Consider the following 16,239-nt stretch of genomic DNA (forward strand, 5'->3'; position numbering starts at 1 on the left):
CTGCAGTACTTAAATATGGACTCCTAAAATGAAAAGACTCCCTACCCTTAAAAGAGCATCTGTTTTAAAAGGAATTTTCTCCCCATGCAGAAAATCTACACACCACTTCTTGGTATAGTTTGTGCTGCCACTTTCACTTTCTATTGCGGTCTGTATGGAAGGGCCTTCTCCCACACTTTGGCATTTCCTCTGTGTGCTGGGTTCAGCTGGGACAGAGTTAGTTTTCTTCACAGTAGCTGGTATGGGGCTGTGCTTTGGATTTGTGCTGGAAACAGTGTTGATAACCCAGGGATGTTTCCATCCCTGCTGAACAGTGCTCACCCAGAGCCAAGGGCTTTTCTGCTTCTCCCCCCACCCCACCAGCGAGGAGGCTGGGGGGGCACAAGGGGTTGGGAGGGGACACAGCCGGGACAGCTGACCCCAACCGACCCAAGGGAGATCCCAGACCACAGGACGTCGTGCTCAGCATATAGAGCTGGGGGAAGGAGAAGGAAGGGGGATGTTGGGAGCGATGGCGTTTGTCTTCCCAAGTCCCCATTCGGCGTGATGGAGCCCTGCTGTCCTGGAGATGGATGAACACCTGCCTGCCCATGGGGAGTGGGGAATGGATTCCTTGGTTTGCTTTCCTTGCACAAGCAGTTTTTGCTTTACTTATTAAACTGTCTTTATCTCAACTCAGAGGTTTTCTCACTTTTACCCTTCTGATTCTCTCCCCCATCTCACCGGGGGGGCAGTGAGTGAGCAGCTGCGTGGGGCTTAGTTGCCAGCTGGAGTTAAATCAGGACACTCTCGATTATCATTCCAAACAACAACAAAAAAGCCCCCACCTTTGAAAGAATTTTCTCAGCAGCTCAGTTTGTGCCCCACTAATTGCACTGCTTTCTGCTGCAGAGGTGAGTCCAGGTATTCCAGGTGGAAGTGTGGGAAATACCAGGTTAATTCAGGAATGAACCCAACTATCACAGAGTGATCGCCTTAATGTCCAGCAGACACCTCTGTCATGCAGCGAAGCATGAGAGGTTCTCTCTTCTTCATTTTAAAGAAGAAGAAGAAAAAAAAAAGACTCTGGGTTTTCATGACACCTATCTCTAAATACCTTTAGATCCAAGGTCTCAGGGTTTCCTGAAACAGAAGACCCTAACTTACAGTTGTGAAAGGCTTCTTTGGTATGTCCTCATGCAATGAATTCTGCTCATATACTCCAAGTTACACAAGGAAGCGTTATCTTTTATCACTGTTTACAGCCTTTCATTTTCTGTCATATGGGTTTCTATTCCTGTTAAACTTTTCCCCCAATACAAAAATATTTACCCTGCCTTCAGTGTGCTCCCTCCTGGTTTTGTAGGCTTCATTTTTGTTCCCTCTCTTCCAACACCTCTGTTTCCTACCTGTTATTTTCCATAGTCATTACTCCTCCTCTTTAGCTTTGCCCCTAATTAAGGGTGAACACAGTCTTCTCAACAGTGTTTCAATGTAGACTTTTACAGAGGCAACGCATTTTCCACTATCACATCCCACCTCCCTTGTACACCAACACTTTCTTTGGCTTTTTGACTACACACCGAGCAACCATTTTGGCATGCTCTCCAGAAGGATACTAGAGGGGTTACAGTAATTTCAAAATGTGTACCTGCGTAACACTAGTTCAAATTATCCTTGCCAAATGCCACTGCATTTCTGCAAGATTAAAGCCATCTAGTTACCCATCTAGTGTTTGCAACTTCTCCGGGGAGTATGATACAATTTCAAAGGGGAAAGAAGAGCAAACATTTCCCCTTCATTTTTTTGATAGTGGGGGGGAGGTTTGAGGGTTTGTTGTTGTTGTTTTAAAGGCACTCATTATTTATTTGACAGCCTAAAGAAGTTTTCTGCCCTTGGAGAAAGCTGTGAGGGAGCACAGCAGTTATACCACATACAAAAAAGTCAGGATTGTAAACAAGTGCAAGAGAGGCAGCGGGCCTTACACTGTAATTAAACCAAGTGATAGTTATTATTTGTAAACAAGGCAGTCCCACACAACTCCTCAAAACACCAGCTTGACTAAGCCTATAAATTTATAGGATTAGTATCGCAGCATTTTATCACTACAGCATCACCTCGCCCGCCCCTCCCGCCTTTCCCAAGCACTTGAACTGCTGTGACAGGAGCGATCGCTGAGGCCGATCCGACACGGGAGACAAAAGCGAATACTACCCCTCGTCAGTGAATTTGCGCCCACCTCGCAGTCCTTCGGGGCGCCGAACCAAAGAGCTGTGTTACCCCTCAGGCCCGGCAGCCCTTCCCACAGCGCGCCCCGGGACCGAGGGGGCCGCTGCCACCGGGGCCTCCCTGCCCAGGGCCCTCGTGCCACCACCGCCACGCTGGCAGGACAGGGCACGGGAGGAGGGGGAACCTGGCGGGAAGACGAGGGAAAGCCTCAGTTCACACAGTTTCTCTAAGTTGCAGTATCTCCAATTTGCCGCTCGCACAAAAAAAGCAAACGGTCGGTCCGCAGACCTCGTCCCTCCCCAGAGCCGTTCGCTCCAGAGGGCTCAGGCAGCATTTGACGCCAAGACCAGCCACGCTTATTTCCAATTTCTCCAGCAAGCAAACGAGATAAGAACAAGGGTTTTTTCTGCCTTCTCCCTCCTTTCCCCTGGAAAGGGAAAACAGGCTGAGGGCAACTCTTCCTCCTCCCCAAACAGGGGCCACGGGGAGCACCGAACCTCTGAATGCAACTAATCCGCTACGAGCAAATGATGGCACCGAAAGACCTTGATCTCAGGCTGCGCTCTGCCTCTCACGCAGGAAGATGGCCTTTGCCCCCAGAGCAGTGTGGCGTTTGCGTTCGTACGCGGGAGCAGGCCGTGGTGTGTTTCATCCCTGCCACGGAGGGCCCTGCCTCTGTCCGCCCCCGGCAGCCAGCAGCATTTCTAACGCTTCGCCCTCGCGCTCCCACAGAAGTTACTGTTTTCATTCCCTTAGCGCTAAAAGGAAAAACAAGTGCCTCAGTGGGGAAAAAAAGTCCCCAGATCATTCACTTCAGGTAGAAGCTGCTGCGTCTATTAGAGACAGCTCCGTCCCCGGTCCACATTAAGCCAGCCACACTGTCAGTTTCAGCAGGAGCAATGTATCAGCAAATAACAAGATCACAACGTAAACCTCTGGGCCTAAAAAGCCCTGAAGAGCAATTTGCAGTGTGTGCATAAGTTGTCCCTTGCCTATGTTTATACATATACCTAGATACCTGAAAGGATTATGCCCATTTTGTGTTTCCATTTACTTGCTCTTGGTTTCAGATTTCTAAATTATGCTGTGCAACAAAAACTAGAAACTCACTGCCGGCTATGAGAGTTTCTTTTTCTTTTGCTTCCAGTGTTTTTTCAAAGACAAATGAGCTGAGTACCAAAATAATTCCCCATCCCCTCCACGAAAGCACTTCACAGAACCACCTTGCGATTTAGGAATCAGACACTTTTTAAAAACCAAGCAAGAATAGGATTACAGCTAATCACATTAGCCTATAACTTTTTCCCCCTCTAAAAGCAGGATTAAAGGCAGAGATGGGGAACTTCCCACATTCCCGCACACCAGCTGCATTCTTCCAGACTCAGCTTGCTGAACGGCTAATAGAATTACCATCCACAGACCTAGGATTTTCAGGGATTACTCTGGAGAGGTTGCCGAAGGAACTCACTGGGCTGTAATTCCCAGCTTTGCATTACCAGAAAGGGACAGAGAGACCTTAAAATGACATTGAGAAGTACGCCAGAGGAAGTCCCAGCCCAAAGAAGTTGTCTTCTACATTTTTTCAAGGACTGTGGAGACCCTGATTTTAATCAGTTTACTGAGAAGAATAAAGAAAGGAACAGAAAGCACAGGACTGGAGATGTGATTAAGAGAGGCAATAAGGTAAGGGAGAGGGAATCACCCTCCAAGTCTGATATTGACATGTCTGTCTTTAATTTTTAAAAAGATCAGTGTAAGTTTTAATGCCTTATCAATTCCTGCATTATGGTCAAGAGCGTATGTGACTGGTTTACATTCTCACCTTCAAATGACACATGAAAATGGCTGAAAAACAATCATTTTTTGTGCGATGGGTGGGAGCAAGACGGGAGAAAATTCTACTTACATTCTGCAAAATGGATATCACTCATTTCAGACTAACTACCCACAAAACTTTGTGATCTATGTGATGATATAAGCAACAGTATTCACTGGGGTTAGCTTTATGATCAGTATTTTCCATTTCTAAACACCTAACCAAATGCCTGAATCTAAATGCATACTCCATCCCCAGCAGCACCACACATACAATGCAGGTTTCACTGTATGGCTCTTAAAATTTCTAAAGGATAAACATTGCAAGTTTGAACTTGGGTCAAGTCCTTGGAAAGAAATGGGGAAAAAAAAACCCTTGTAATTTCCTTTTTCAGTCAGACACCTACAAATAAGTTCAGCAAAGAGAAACAAAAACTAGTTCAAACAAATCTAATTTCTACAAAATTTAGCATTCACTCGTGAAACAAAGACCCTTAATACAGATTCAGAAGAAAAAGCACTTTCTCCAAAATGCTGCTTTAAAAAAAGCACTTATAACCAGCAATTTACGGAACCTAGTTTTACTGCACAGGGTTCTGCAAAGCATCATATACTGCTGAACAAATAAAAAAAACCAAGACCCACACTCAGCTTGCCAAGGCACTTGCACAGACGTGGAGCCAATGGAATTAACAGCGAGGGGACCAAACAGGACACGGGAAGAAGCACTAAGCTCCCTACATGGCCACTGAAATCAACAGAGGTGCAACACTTTGCACTCCTGGGTACAAGCAGAGCTGCTCAGCTGCTTTGTGAGCCCAGTCAGCAAGGCAGGTATGTGGCACGTTTTATGCGGCAATTCTCACCTTTGAAATGGATGATCCAATGAAACCCTGAACCCACTGGACAGGACCCTGCTCTCAGTTACAATGCTTGGGCCTGAAGCAATTTCAGGAGTGCTCTTCCCAACCAGAAAGTAAAGGGAGGTTTGCTTCCCACTATTAAGCCTCACAGCTTCTCGCTTTCTCCTCCTCATAGACAGGCAGCACAGATTATGAATCAAAGAGTCCACAACCAAGGATAAAAAGCAACTTCCTTCAAGAGAGAAGGGGAAAAGAAAAGAAGAAGAATAATTATAGAAAAAAAAAATCAGTGGCACTTTGGGCAACTTCTTTCTCCAGCACTAACCTCCCTTTCATTCAAACTGTTTCAAAACCTAACAAAACCCATCTGAAATTAAAGCAGCAATGCCTATGGTATTTTCTCAGCCTTCAAAGAGCTGTGTCTTTAAACATCACACCTGAACAAAAGGACAAAACCCTTGCCCAGGTAGCCTGCCATGGAAAGGATCCTGTTTTACTCCAGGAAATGGCTATCAAGTGTTTCACGGCTGGGTAACAGGCTGAAACTGCTATTTCAGAAAGAACTGAAGGATGAGAGCTCATAGTACATCTGTCCACATGGTGACCTGCTACATCTGAAAATTACAGAGATCTCTGAAGAACAGCAGGGTAACTTTTTTTTTCCTTTGCAAGACTTCTCCACAAAATTGACCACTGTTCAAGTGGTAAGAGCTGGAAACCCATCCTCAGTCCCACCTCCAACACAGGACTTCACCAAGGACTAGACTGTTATGTGCTATGCATCATCTGTTTCTGAGGAGGTCTCTAACACATACCTAAAGATAGACAAATCATACTTGGCCTGAACAAATCACTGTTAGCCAAAAAAAAATAAAAAAAGATCTGCTGCAGATTTTGGCTAGAGCTGGATCTCTTTTGCCTCTCTGCAGGGAGTTTGGAGAGTAGAAATTATCATAACAGGCCATAAAGGACAAAGGAACAAATCGGGGAAATTCAGAAAGGCTTACAGGGGGAGCAGAGGGGAGGAAAGATCTCGTCTCTGTCAGTACCTTTAAGCAATGGGGCAGATAGACAGGACAGCACAAAAGGCACTTAGCTATGGGACCAGCAGATTAAATAAAAGGAGAAATTAACTGGGAAGGCTTTGGAAACAGAGCTATTCCTATGAAAGGATCCCTAGACAATCTCACAGACCTGTAATGCCAGTCCAAGGACACTTTGCCACAGGATTTCTGAAGCAGTGGTATGAAGGATATCAGAGCACAATCCACAAAACCACCGCAAGCTAAAACCCAAACAGCATGTGCTCTTCTTCCACTCCGACTCACACATATGCTGTTGTGTCATCCCCCCCTTAAAAAACCCAATTGTTTATAGTGCAAAATAAAAGCAAAAGACGCAATCAAAAGCTTAATCTGTTTCTTCTCTTATTGTAGCAGAAAACCACTGTGGAGAGCATACAGGCAATGGTACATGGTTTCCCACCCTCTCTCCTTGAAGTCAGGTGAAGCTGACCACCCCAAATCACAGTATCAGTGTCGTTATCCCTGCCTGCAAAGCAGCCTGAACAGCGTCAGTCAAGATTGACACCACCTTATGGTAACACTTCAAAAAGAAGAAAGAGGGAGAAAAAAAAGAAAGATTGGAAATGGTTATTCACCTTTCAGCCACAGTCACCACCTGGGACCTGCTTTCATGAGAAAGAAAGGTGCAGAGCCTACAAGATCTGACATCGTTCCTCCTCCAGCAGATGCCCAGTGGAGTTAAAAACAACCTGGCATTATGACAAGTGAAACCGATGGACAGACAGATCTCTCCACACCAGCAAAGAGAAAGGCCAACATAACACTGCTCTCTTTCCTCTTGGGGGACCAGACCCATTTGACTCCCGCTCATCTTGGGGATGGGGACAATTTAGCAGAACCATTGCCATGACTATCAAGACCAGGGCCACACAAGATTCAGGTGTTCATGCAACCCTTGGTACCAAAGAAAAGAAAGAGAAGGAAATTACTGAAGCTAAACACAGATGATAACCTCTTCTTAATCGAGCTTTTTTTTTTTTTTTTTTTTTTTTTTTTTAAATCAGCATGAGTGGTGATTCATGTACAGGGTCCATATTTTGGCATTCCCCAACAACGCATTGCCCACACCCCCTCCTGCTCCAACCACTGCACTTCCCAATGTCGGCTGGCTCAGCTTGGGGGTATTTTTCTCCTTCCCCTCCCAGACTCCAGCAATTAAACCATGCTGTGATTAAGAACCAGAGATGTCCCTTAGACTGGCTTTGACCCCAGCACAGCTTCCCCTTGGGTGCGGTATTTATTTAGAGAACACTAAACTCTGCAGACAAACATTTGCCTTAGGTATGGTACTGGGAGGAGGAATCATACCTGCCTCCAGCCATTTTATGAGCTTCATCTGTTGAACAGCTCACGCAGCATCAACTGTTTAGCACACTGCCACTTATAACCACAAGTACAGTTTGCAGCATCTACTAGACAGCAAGCATGCTGCGGGATGGGGGAGCTGGGCAGGAAGCACTGGCGGTGAAGCTGGCCAAATGGCTGCAACAGACCTGCCGGCCACCTCCTATGGGCTTGAACCTCTGCAATTACCATGCAAATTACCATACCAAAAATTACAAAGTTGTATACTCCCACCCCATGTCTGTTGGATTTGGGGGGTGGAGGGGCTCGACACAAGCTGGGATTTCTCTCACCAGCTATGCTGTTTTGCATTCCAAGCACTTGAACCCGTGACCCCTTCTATTCTACCTAACCTACGAGCAGGGGAATCACTCTGGATAATACTGTGCATTGTAGCTGGCCATCCCAAACATATACCCTATCGGGTAAATGTTACTGGCCAAACAGGAACCAAGTCTTACAAGTCACCTTCCTACTGCTGTTTAACACAGGGAGGAAGAAAAAAATCCTTAGGCTGTTAAGAGACAATAAAATGCACAATTAATACAGAGCTGCTGCTGCCCAGTAGGACCTCTGGCATTTTAGAGCAGCAAGTTCAATCTGAACAGAAATCCAAGAGGGAGGGGATAAAGATCCAGGGTAGACATGGTCCAGGAACCTCTATCTCTCCCTGCAAATGCTGCTCCAGCACATGTGCAGCACTTGCTCCTACTCCATCCCCATGCCACAGCAAAGTTATGTGTCTGCTCTGCCCAAATCCACCCAAAGACATCTTCTTCCACTTATTAACAGCGCTCTCTACTCCAGGTCTTACTCGGGATGCAGCTCCACACAGAGCTGACTTAACCTGTCCTTAAACCCACAAACCATATTTCTTCCTCACATGATACACAGATCCCATTGTAGGAACGACCTGTGCTTTGCATCACTGCTTCCTTTCAAGGTCAAACTGAGCATGTTTCATTCGATCACATTCACAGGCTCAAAGCGATTCACCCTGAGGGGGGGCACAGCCCTGTCAGATTACTTTATAGCATGATAGCAACTCCACCAAGCTCTTCCCACGTACACCCTTCCCAAGCGATGCAGCTGCATCTAAGACAAACAAAGCTGGAGTGTTTGCAGGTAATATCTGCTGACTGCCACGAGTGCCAAGGCAGAAGGGGCCAAAGGAAGGCTGCCTGGGAGGACACAGTCACCCTCTGGTTTCAGAAGCCAGGACCATGCTCAAGCGAGCTTTTCAGAAACACACGAGAGCACTAACCTTAAGCCTCTGGGGGACGAGCAATACAGGACAGCTTAGAGGGATGAATTTCATACTTCCCTCATCAGGAATCATGTATGTGCAACTTAGGCTACATTAAAAAATACCAGAGCACATGATTTACCTTCCTCCCTGGCCCCCCTGCTTTTTCTCCTTTTAGCCCCATTAGTTCTAAGAAATCAGAGACCACATAGGAAAAGCCAAGCACAGAACAGCAGGAAAAACAACTGTGCTGTCCAAGCACAGAACCTTAAACTCAGGATTCGTTCTCCGCGTTGCTATCAAGCCTCTCGCCAAAGCTTAGGCTCACTGCCTCAGGTTCTTCACCTGAGGAACCAGAACATCTACACATGTAAATTTTTCTCCAAGGTTATTCTGAAATCATTATTTGCAAGACACTTGGTGCATTAGAGGTATTACATAAATATTAGATGCTATCGTATAAGCTCTTACACAAGGAAAGGGATTTCTGAAGCTCTTAAAACTATCATGAGGTTTCTGTAGGCTGTTCTATATGAGCCCAGGTTTAAACAAGAGTCTGGCAATGTATTTTAAAGTTAACATTACATTATGCATAGAAGAATAATTCATACACAGGAAGAATGTTTAGTTGTCTTTAGGTACACATATGGGATTTGAATTTTTAGATCATTCATGAGGTCCTACTCAGTCTTATGTTCTGAACTACAGAAAGAATAAAGGAACATAATTTTATCCAGACAAAGAGAAGTGTAAACACATTTTTAAAAAGTTTAAAAAGGAAAGTAATTCATTATTTCTGCATACTTAACCTGAGAAGACAGCCAAATGGAACAAGATAAAAAAACGTATTCCTTTTCCCAGGCATACCATCCTCCTGAAATTTGTACCAAACAGAATACATACAAGAAATGTGTTTACCAATGGGGTATGAGTCATGCTCCCAGCTGACGGTTAGAAAGAGTAGCTCCCAGAAATGAGAATGTAACTTTCAATTCACAGGAGCTTGACTGCAGTGTTATCTCCTGTTAATAGGAGGCAATGGGGATTAGAATCAGCGATCAGTAGTTGCAAGCCCTATGCCATCCTCCAACATCAATACATTGTTCAACTCAGCACAAGCAATTTCTGTGCTTTGCTTTACCTCATCTCACAGACATGGTAAGCTTTTACCTGCTTCAGACTGTTATTACAACACTTAATATTTGTATAAATAGTCTGGTCTAGACAGAACATGAAAGGTACTTCAGGTAGAAAAATACTTCTGTGTTATCTTAACTCTCAAAATCAACAAATTTTATGTTGATTGTGCCAACCTAAAATTTATGATCACTGAGAAAGGCTAGAAATTATTTTAATAAAAACCTCCAGTCAATTCTCATGTACATTCATTTCCTACAAGCTAAGTAACACAGCATGAGAAAACATGATGCAACATCAGCAGCCTTACAAAATAACCAGTACTTAGAGCAGGGAAAAAAAGAAAAAAATCCATAAACTTCCCCCCACTCCTTTTCATTTTGAACTTAAGTTATTGCTGTAACAACATGCCACTGTAATAATGCTGCAGAAGGACACAGTCATCATACTTCACCTACAACTCTGCATTCATTATGGGTCAGTAGTCACCACACCACAGAGAAAATGTAATTGCTACTGCAGGCCTGCAGAGCAGAGAAACCACAGTATCTCTGAAAAGTAGCATTATGGAAAAAGAGCCTGGACTTTGTGTCTCATCAAATGAAAGGCATCACTGGGATAATAAATTGACCTTATAAGCCAAGAAACACACACACCACAAAAGTCGAGTTTCTGGCTACCTACTGTAACTTGGAACTGCAAAGATACCTGAAGTGTCATTTAGAAATTTTAAAAAAATGAATAAAAAAAGGCATGTAAAACCACCCTTTGCATTAGGGTCACAGACAACATACAATTGAGACTTTCCCCATTTCCCTTAAGTGTATTTAACAGTAGCTTTTGATATTCTCCGAAGGATGGCAGAAAGGTAAGAGTAAAGAGAGGAAAGCAAGCAATACAGAAGCAGCTAGCTATGGTCCCATCCTCAGGATTCATACAATTTAGAAAAGCGGTAATAGTACTGAATTTCTGGACTACCAGGAACACACATTCAAAATAGATGGAAAATGACTACTCTTCTTTTTTCTACCACAAGATGCTACTCAGTTGCAGTTCCCCTGCAACTCCAGCAGCACGACCAGCAGGCTAGTCCTTTGTCATCTGCAAATTTAGCATCTTATTTTGTCGTGCCATATGTAGTCCAGGGAATTCAACCAGGAAAGGAAGGCTCTGCTCCACCCTGTTCATCCTCTACCTTCACAGGAGGAACAGAATAAAACAAAAGAGCAAAAGGTGAAAAATAATGCTCTGAGCAGAGTTTGGATGCAGATGAATACCATACGAGTCTCGTCATGTTACATACTCCATCTATGCTACTGCCTCCACTTTGCCAGTTACTTTCAGAGTTTAAGGCAGGGGCTGAGGGCAGCTTAGCAGAAGCTCTGCAGGGAAGAGGTCGTAACACACTGAAAACAGCACAGAAAGGGACTAGAGAAGAAATTTCCCTCCCACCAACAGGGCAATCCAAGCAGAAGCTCAGAAACCAGCTCACGGCACAGACAGGGAAAGGTCTGGAAGAGCCCTGTGGCCTCGCTAGTGCTGCCCGTGGAGGGGAGGGAGGGCAACGAGTAAATAAAGTATCAGGCAGGATCCCCCGCCACCCCCCTTACTCAAACAAATCACTTAACTTTTCAGAGAGCAGCGAATCTCCTCACCCCTCTGGATCAAAGGCAGACTTAAAGCAACGTTTGTTAACAGACTACCCTCTCCCTGAGTCATTCCTGATGCACATCAGCTAACCACATGCAGGAAAACTATGTTAAGGAAGCCCTTGGTTAAAAAGGAAAAGTTTATTTCTAAATAAAATGGTACCTTTAAAGACAATTAAAAAGCTTACTGGATGTGGGATAGAATTCTCATTTTACTTCTATGGAGTTTGATGACGTTTAGAAAAGTGCCTGTGGTACAAAAGTATCTCTTTGAAACATCTACCGGCCTTTTGCCATCCTGTAGTATGAAGTGAACTGAAATGGGGTCTCAGGTCTCCCATGCAGGGAAGAGACAGCAGGACAGTCGTTTCAGAAAACAATTTTCAGGCTGCTCACCAACTAAGGAAAGCTGAGTCCCTATGGGATTCCCACTAAAATTTCAGGAAGCAATGATGTTTTTTATCCCAGCACCAAGTATGTTTTTGAAGATTTCATTTGCCTGCCTACATGCTTTGCATAATGATCACACTATTAAAAGAGGGGAAGCTAATAATAATAATAAAAAAAAAGCTAATTTACATTTCACTGCATAATACCACAGAGATAAGTAGGTAATTTTAAAAATAAGTTAAAATATATGACACGGATGAGCAATATTGCAAAAATATCTATTACAAAAAAGTTCAGTACAAGAGAAGCAAGAAAAAGGGGAGGAGAAGTGCTTGTTCCAGGGGAACAAGCCAGATGAACAGGCATATACCACAGATGCCAAGGAGAAGAAATTGTCAACAGGGCTTCTTTATCACTACCTAAGTTAGTAAGAAATCCCTGTCCTCAGGAATCAAAGGAACAAGAAGTCATCCCTGAAAAAAATACATATTTTGTGGACTCAGGCTGCTTTAGCCCTGCGTGGGAACCAGGTCTAACCCCAAAATGCCTTCCCCAGCTTGGATAAAACACCAACACGACGACATCAACGAGCTCCAGTATCATCTGTAAACTGGCATATTTTACAACTAAAGAACATGACAATTGCAAGCGCTTTTCTGAGCCAAAGCCTCCAGGTGATCTGTTCTCAGAGCACAAATTTCTTCCTAAAGGCAGCGACACGTATGCTGGTGCTGGGTATGGAGCATAAATCCACTGACCCAAACCCCGCTGTGCAGACGGCCCATGATATCAGGGCACAAGGAATAAAGGTGGCACACACCCTCTCCTTATACCTTCTGGGCCAAATCCCCACCTTCTAAGTCTACAACAAACCTCTCCTTTACTTCAAGTAGTAAAAATCTCAGTGCCCAAAGGCATCCCCACCAAGAAAACACTGGAATCACTTTTGCTGATTTGCTAAAACATGGAAAGACAGGAAAGCCAATAGCTCAGGGAAGCTGAAACTCACGGCACTGCAGGTACGGCATATATTTCCTATTCCTTCATACCAAAGCAAACTAGTAAAACGTGAGTTAAATGGCTGACCTTTGTCTTGTGTCACAAGCTCCTTGTGAGGACACCAAACTTCCTCCTAACATTCTTGCAAGTGCTCACTTGTACCGTAACAAAAGGCAAACGCTGCTCTGATAGTTTCCTTAATATAGACGCTAACACAATGCTAACTAATAGCATAAAAGTACCTCATCCCCCACTTCCCCCAAGCAAACAAACTTCAGAATATGTGTAATAGTAATTTGACCTTCCTGGTATTTTTCCATTTCTTTTCTCTATATAACTCAAATGCGTTCCAAAAGGGAAACGGATATTTTGAACGCATACCTCCAAGCAAGTCTTGCAATTATTTTCAGAATGCCTGGTAACAGCTCAGTAGGAGTAAAAAAAAGAAAAAGTCCTATTTGGCAAAACCCAAGTTCATCCTTACTTCCTTCTTTTTCTTTATTTGCTAATGGCTGTTGCACTGCTTTACCTTTGGAGGACAATGCAATTTTGGTACCACTGCTTTCCTCTTAGCTTCTGCGCAGCTAGCGTTTTGACATCATCTGGTTACAACCAAACCCTACTTTGGAAAATCATACAGATGTTTCTGGGAAGAGCCTGCTAACATATTCATTAGTTCTCTCTCTCTAAGGAGTACCTTTCACTGAGCTCTGCTCCACCAGCACTGGAACCAGTAACTGCACTGGAAGGGGGTGAGGCAAAAGAGAAAAAAAACAAAAAAAACAAAAAAACCAAAAAAACAGAGATAAAGCAAAACGCCAACCTCTTTTCACATAGATAACAATAGGAACTGAGAAAGCCACTGACTTTTTTTACACCTCCCAATTAACCAAACTGCTCAAAGCTCAGAAGAATAACAAGCATATGAAAATGATCCTGGGATGTTCTTCTCCTTTCATGATCACCAGAGCCATTAAATTTATCTCCAAACACTCCATCACAGGTGGTTTCATCTACAGGGTCTACCTGGGCTTTCACTTCCTGGCACCCATGTTCTTCTGCCCCAACAGTCTCAGGTAAAGCTTGCAGGCAGCAGCAGATGTGCATACCTGGGAGCCAGAGAACCTCCCTTCCACTTTGTCCCCAACTTGCAATTACAGTTACTTGCTGAAAGCCACAGCACCTCACACAAGCTAAAAATAGCAGCACTTACTTGCTTTGGTAAAGAATTGCTTTTTAAGGGACTATTATAGTAACAGAACAATTAGAGCTTACTTTTAAACATTTAAACTTACAGTTCCTGGGGAATTTGCTCAGTAGTTTATTCAATTCTTTAATAATCTGAGGAGAACAATCCAATTTAAAATTCTTTAAATCTCTTTTCCCATTTCAGCATCCCCAATGATGCAACAACCTCTTAAATAAAGCTCGTGATTGCTCATTAACAATGCGAAGCCTTCACTGTCGCTTTTGCTGTAGCTTTGCTGGGAATTCTCACATGTCTGAAGAGACAGTGCTCTACAATGAAACAGCTTGTAGCGTGGAAGAGCTAGCTTAGGGTAATTTCCCTAATCTGTGAGTTGGTAGCAACATGGATGGCCAGATACGCTCAAGGCTTAGAGACAGCAGCAGGAGAAACCAAATACCGAGCCCCGCTCCCAGTATCATCAAAGAAAACGATGTGTCTACCGATACAGGAATCAAGCGCAAGGACATGCCTTGCCTCCGCAGCTACTCCCACTGCCAGTGGAATGAGGATCTGCATCCAAACCAACACTGCCCTTCGCCTGGCTGGTATTTAAGGCGCCGCGTGCAATCACTTCGTTTGATTGCGCTCAAGGCTACAACCAGGTCCCAACCAAACACCCTTCAAAGTAAATACCATGACACGAGCGAGTCAGGGCAACAAACTGCCGGGAAAGCCCGGTTCTGGGGTTGGCCAATGGATTTTTCTTTGTTTGGAGCTCCCGTTCCCCAAGCGTGTCCCCAAACTGGAAAGCACTTGGGGAAGAGGCGACCGGCCGCCATCGGCGAGCGCGAAGACCGCCGGGTCCACAGGAAGGTGCCCCAAACCCCGCACCTTTCACCGCTTCTGGGCGGCGGAAAGCGGTTACGTGCGCACAAACCAAGCCGGGGTTCCTACCAACAGCCCTTCTCGTTCCGCAGTCAAGAGCGGAGACGGCTGCTCACCGGCGGGGGTTCCGTCCTCGGCCCCGCGCCGCGGCAGAGGAGCCCCGGTGCCGCCCGTTCGCCACCCTTCGCCCGTCGCGTACCGGCCGCTGCCGCGGGGACCTAGGCGGGCAGTTGGCCGTTTGCATCCTCGGCCTCCCAGGGACGCGCTGCCCAGGTGCCGAGCCGCGGCCGGGGCCGGGCGCACGGCCCCGCGGATGCCGCCCCCGCTCCCCCCGCCGGCTCCCGCTGCCCGCGGCGCCGCACAGGCCCGGGACGGCGCCTCCGGCACCGCCGCCTCCCGCCGCCGGTGCGCCCGGGAGGGGAGCGGAGCGGGGCCGGCCCGGCGGGCCCAGCCGCCCTCCACCTGCCCGCCGCGGCCGGGCTCCGTACTCACTCCGCGTAGCCCGTGGTCCAGGGCAGGCGCCGGGTCTCCTTGCTGAGGATGAGGATGGGGCGGGCGATGTGGTCGGCGGAGCACTCCACCTCGTCCGGGGACAGTCCCAGGAACTCGGGTCTCCCGTAGGGGAAGCGGAGGGGCAAGTCCGCGCCGCTGCCGTGGTCGGCGCCCGCGCTGCCAGCCATGATGCCGCCCATGAAATTGGCCACGGCGGACTTCACCCGCGTGAGCATAGTACCGCCGGCGGCGGCGGCGGCGCCGGACCCGCCGCGCAGGGCGGGGAACGGGGCGCGCCGGCGGGCAGCGCTGCTGCTGCTGCTGCTGCGGCGGCTCCGGCAGCCCCCGCCGCGCTTCCGCAATGGGGGCGCCGGGCCGCAAGGAGCCGGGCGGGCGGCGGGCTCAGGGGCGGCCGCGGGGCCGCGGGCTCATCGCGGCGGCGGCAGGTTTCCCCCTCCCGGCGCGGCGCTGGGTGAACTCAGCCCGGCGGCGGCGGCGGCTGCTGCTGAGTCATGTGATAGCGAGGCTGGATTCGCCCGGGCGCTTCCTGCTCCTCCTGCGGCACCGGCGGGCTCCTGGCACACGCCGGGCACGGGCGGCCGCCGCCGCCGCCCCGCCTCCCGCGCCGGGGGGCGGACCGCGGCAGGTGCGCGGCGGGCGGGGCGGGGCGGGGCCCGGCTGCCCGCGGCGGAGCGGCGGGGGCCGGCGGAGCGGCGGGCGGTCCCGGCCGCGGCCGCCTCCCGGGAGGGTCGGCCGGCGGACGTTTCACGCGGAGCCGCTCGGGGGCTGCGTTACCGGCGGGCGGGAGGTCGCCCGCCGCAGTGCGCCCGTCCCCGCTGGCCCGCCCGGGGGCTGAGCCGGCGCAGCCCGAGCGGGACGCTCCGTCCCGGCCCCCGGCAGAGCCCTCCGCTCCAGCGGGCTGCGTGCGGGACGAGGC

General features: G+C 47.4%; 1 protein-coding gene across 1 annotated transcript in view; it reads right to left on the minus strand.

The window, feature by feature from the left end:
* PPM1H (protein phosphatase, Mg2+/Mn2+ dependent 1H) overlaps positions 1-15,924 on the minus strand; it is a 145,623-nt gene extending 129,699 nt beyond the window's left edge. The window contains exon 1 of the mRNA XM_030014468.2: positions 15,303-15,924. Coding sequence (XP_029870328.1) covers positions 15,303-15,538 — 236 coding nt within the window. The 5' untranslated portion in view covers positions 15,539-15,924. The remainder of the gene's footprint in view (positions 1-15,302) is intronic.
* Between the last annotated feature and the right edge of the window lie 315 nt (positions 15,925-16,239).

The sequence above is a fragment of the Aquila chrysaetos genome, chromosome 5, assembly GCF_900496995.4.
Source record: "Aquila chrysaetos chrysaetos chromosome 5, bAquChr1.4, whole genome shotgun sequence".
Taxonomy (NCBI): Eukaryota; Metazoa; Chordata; class Aves; order Accipitriformes; family Accipitridae; genus Aquila; species Aquila chrysaetos.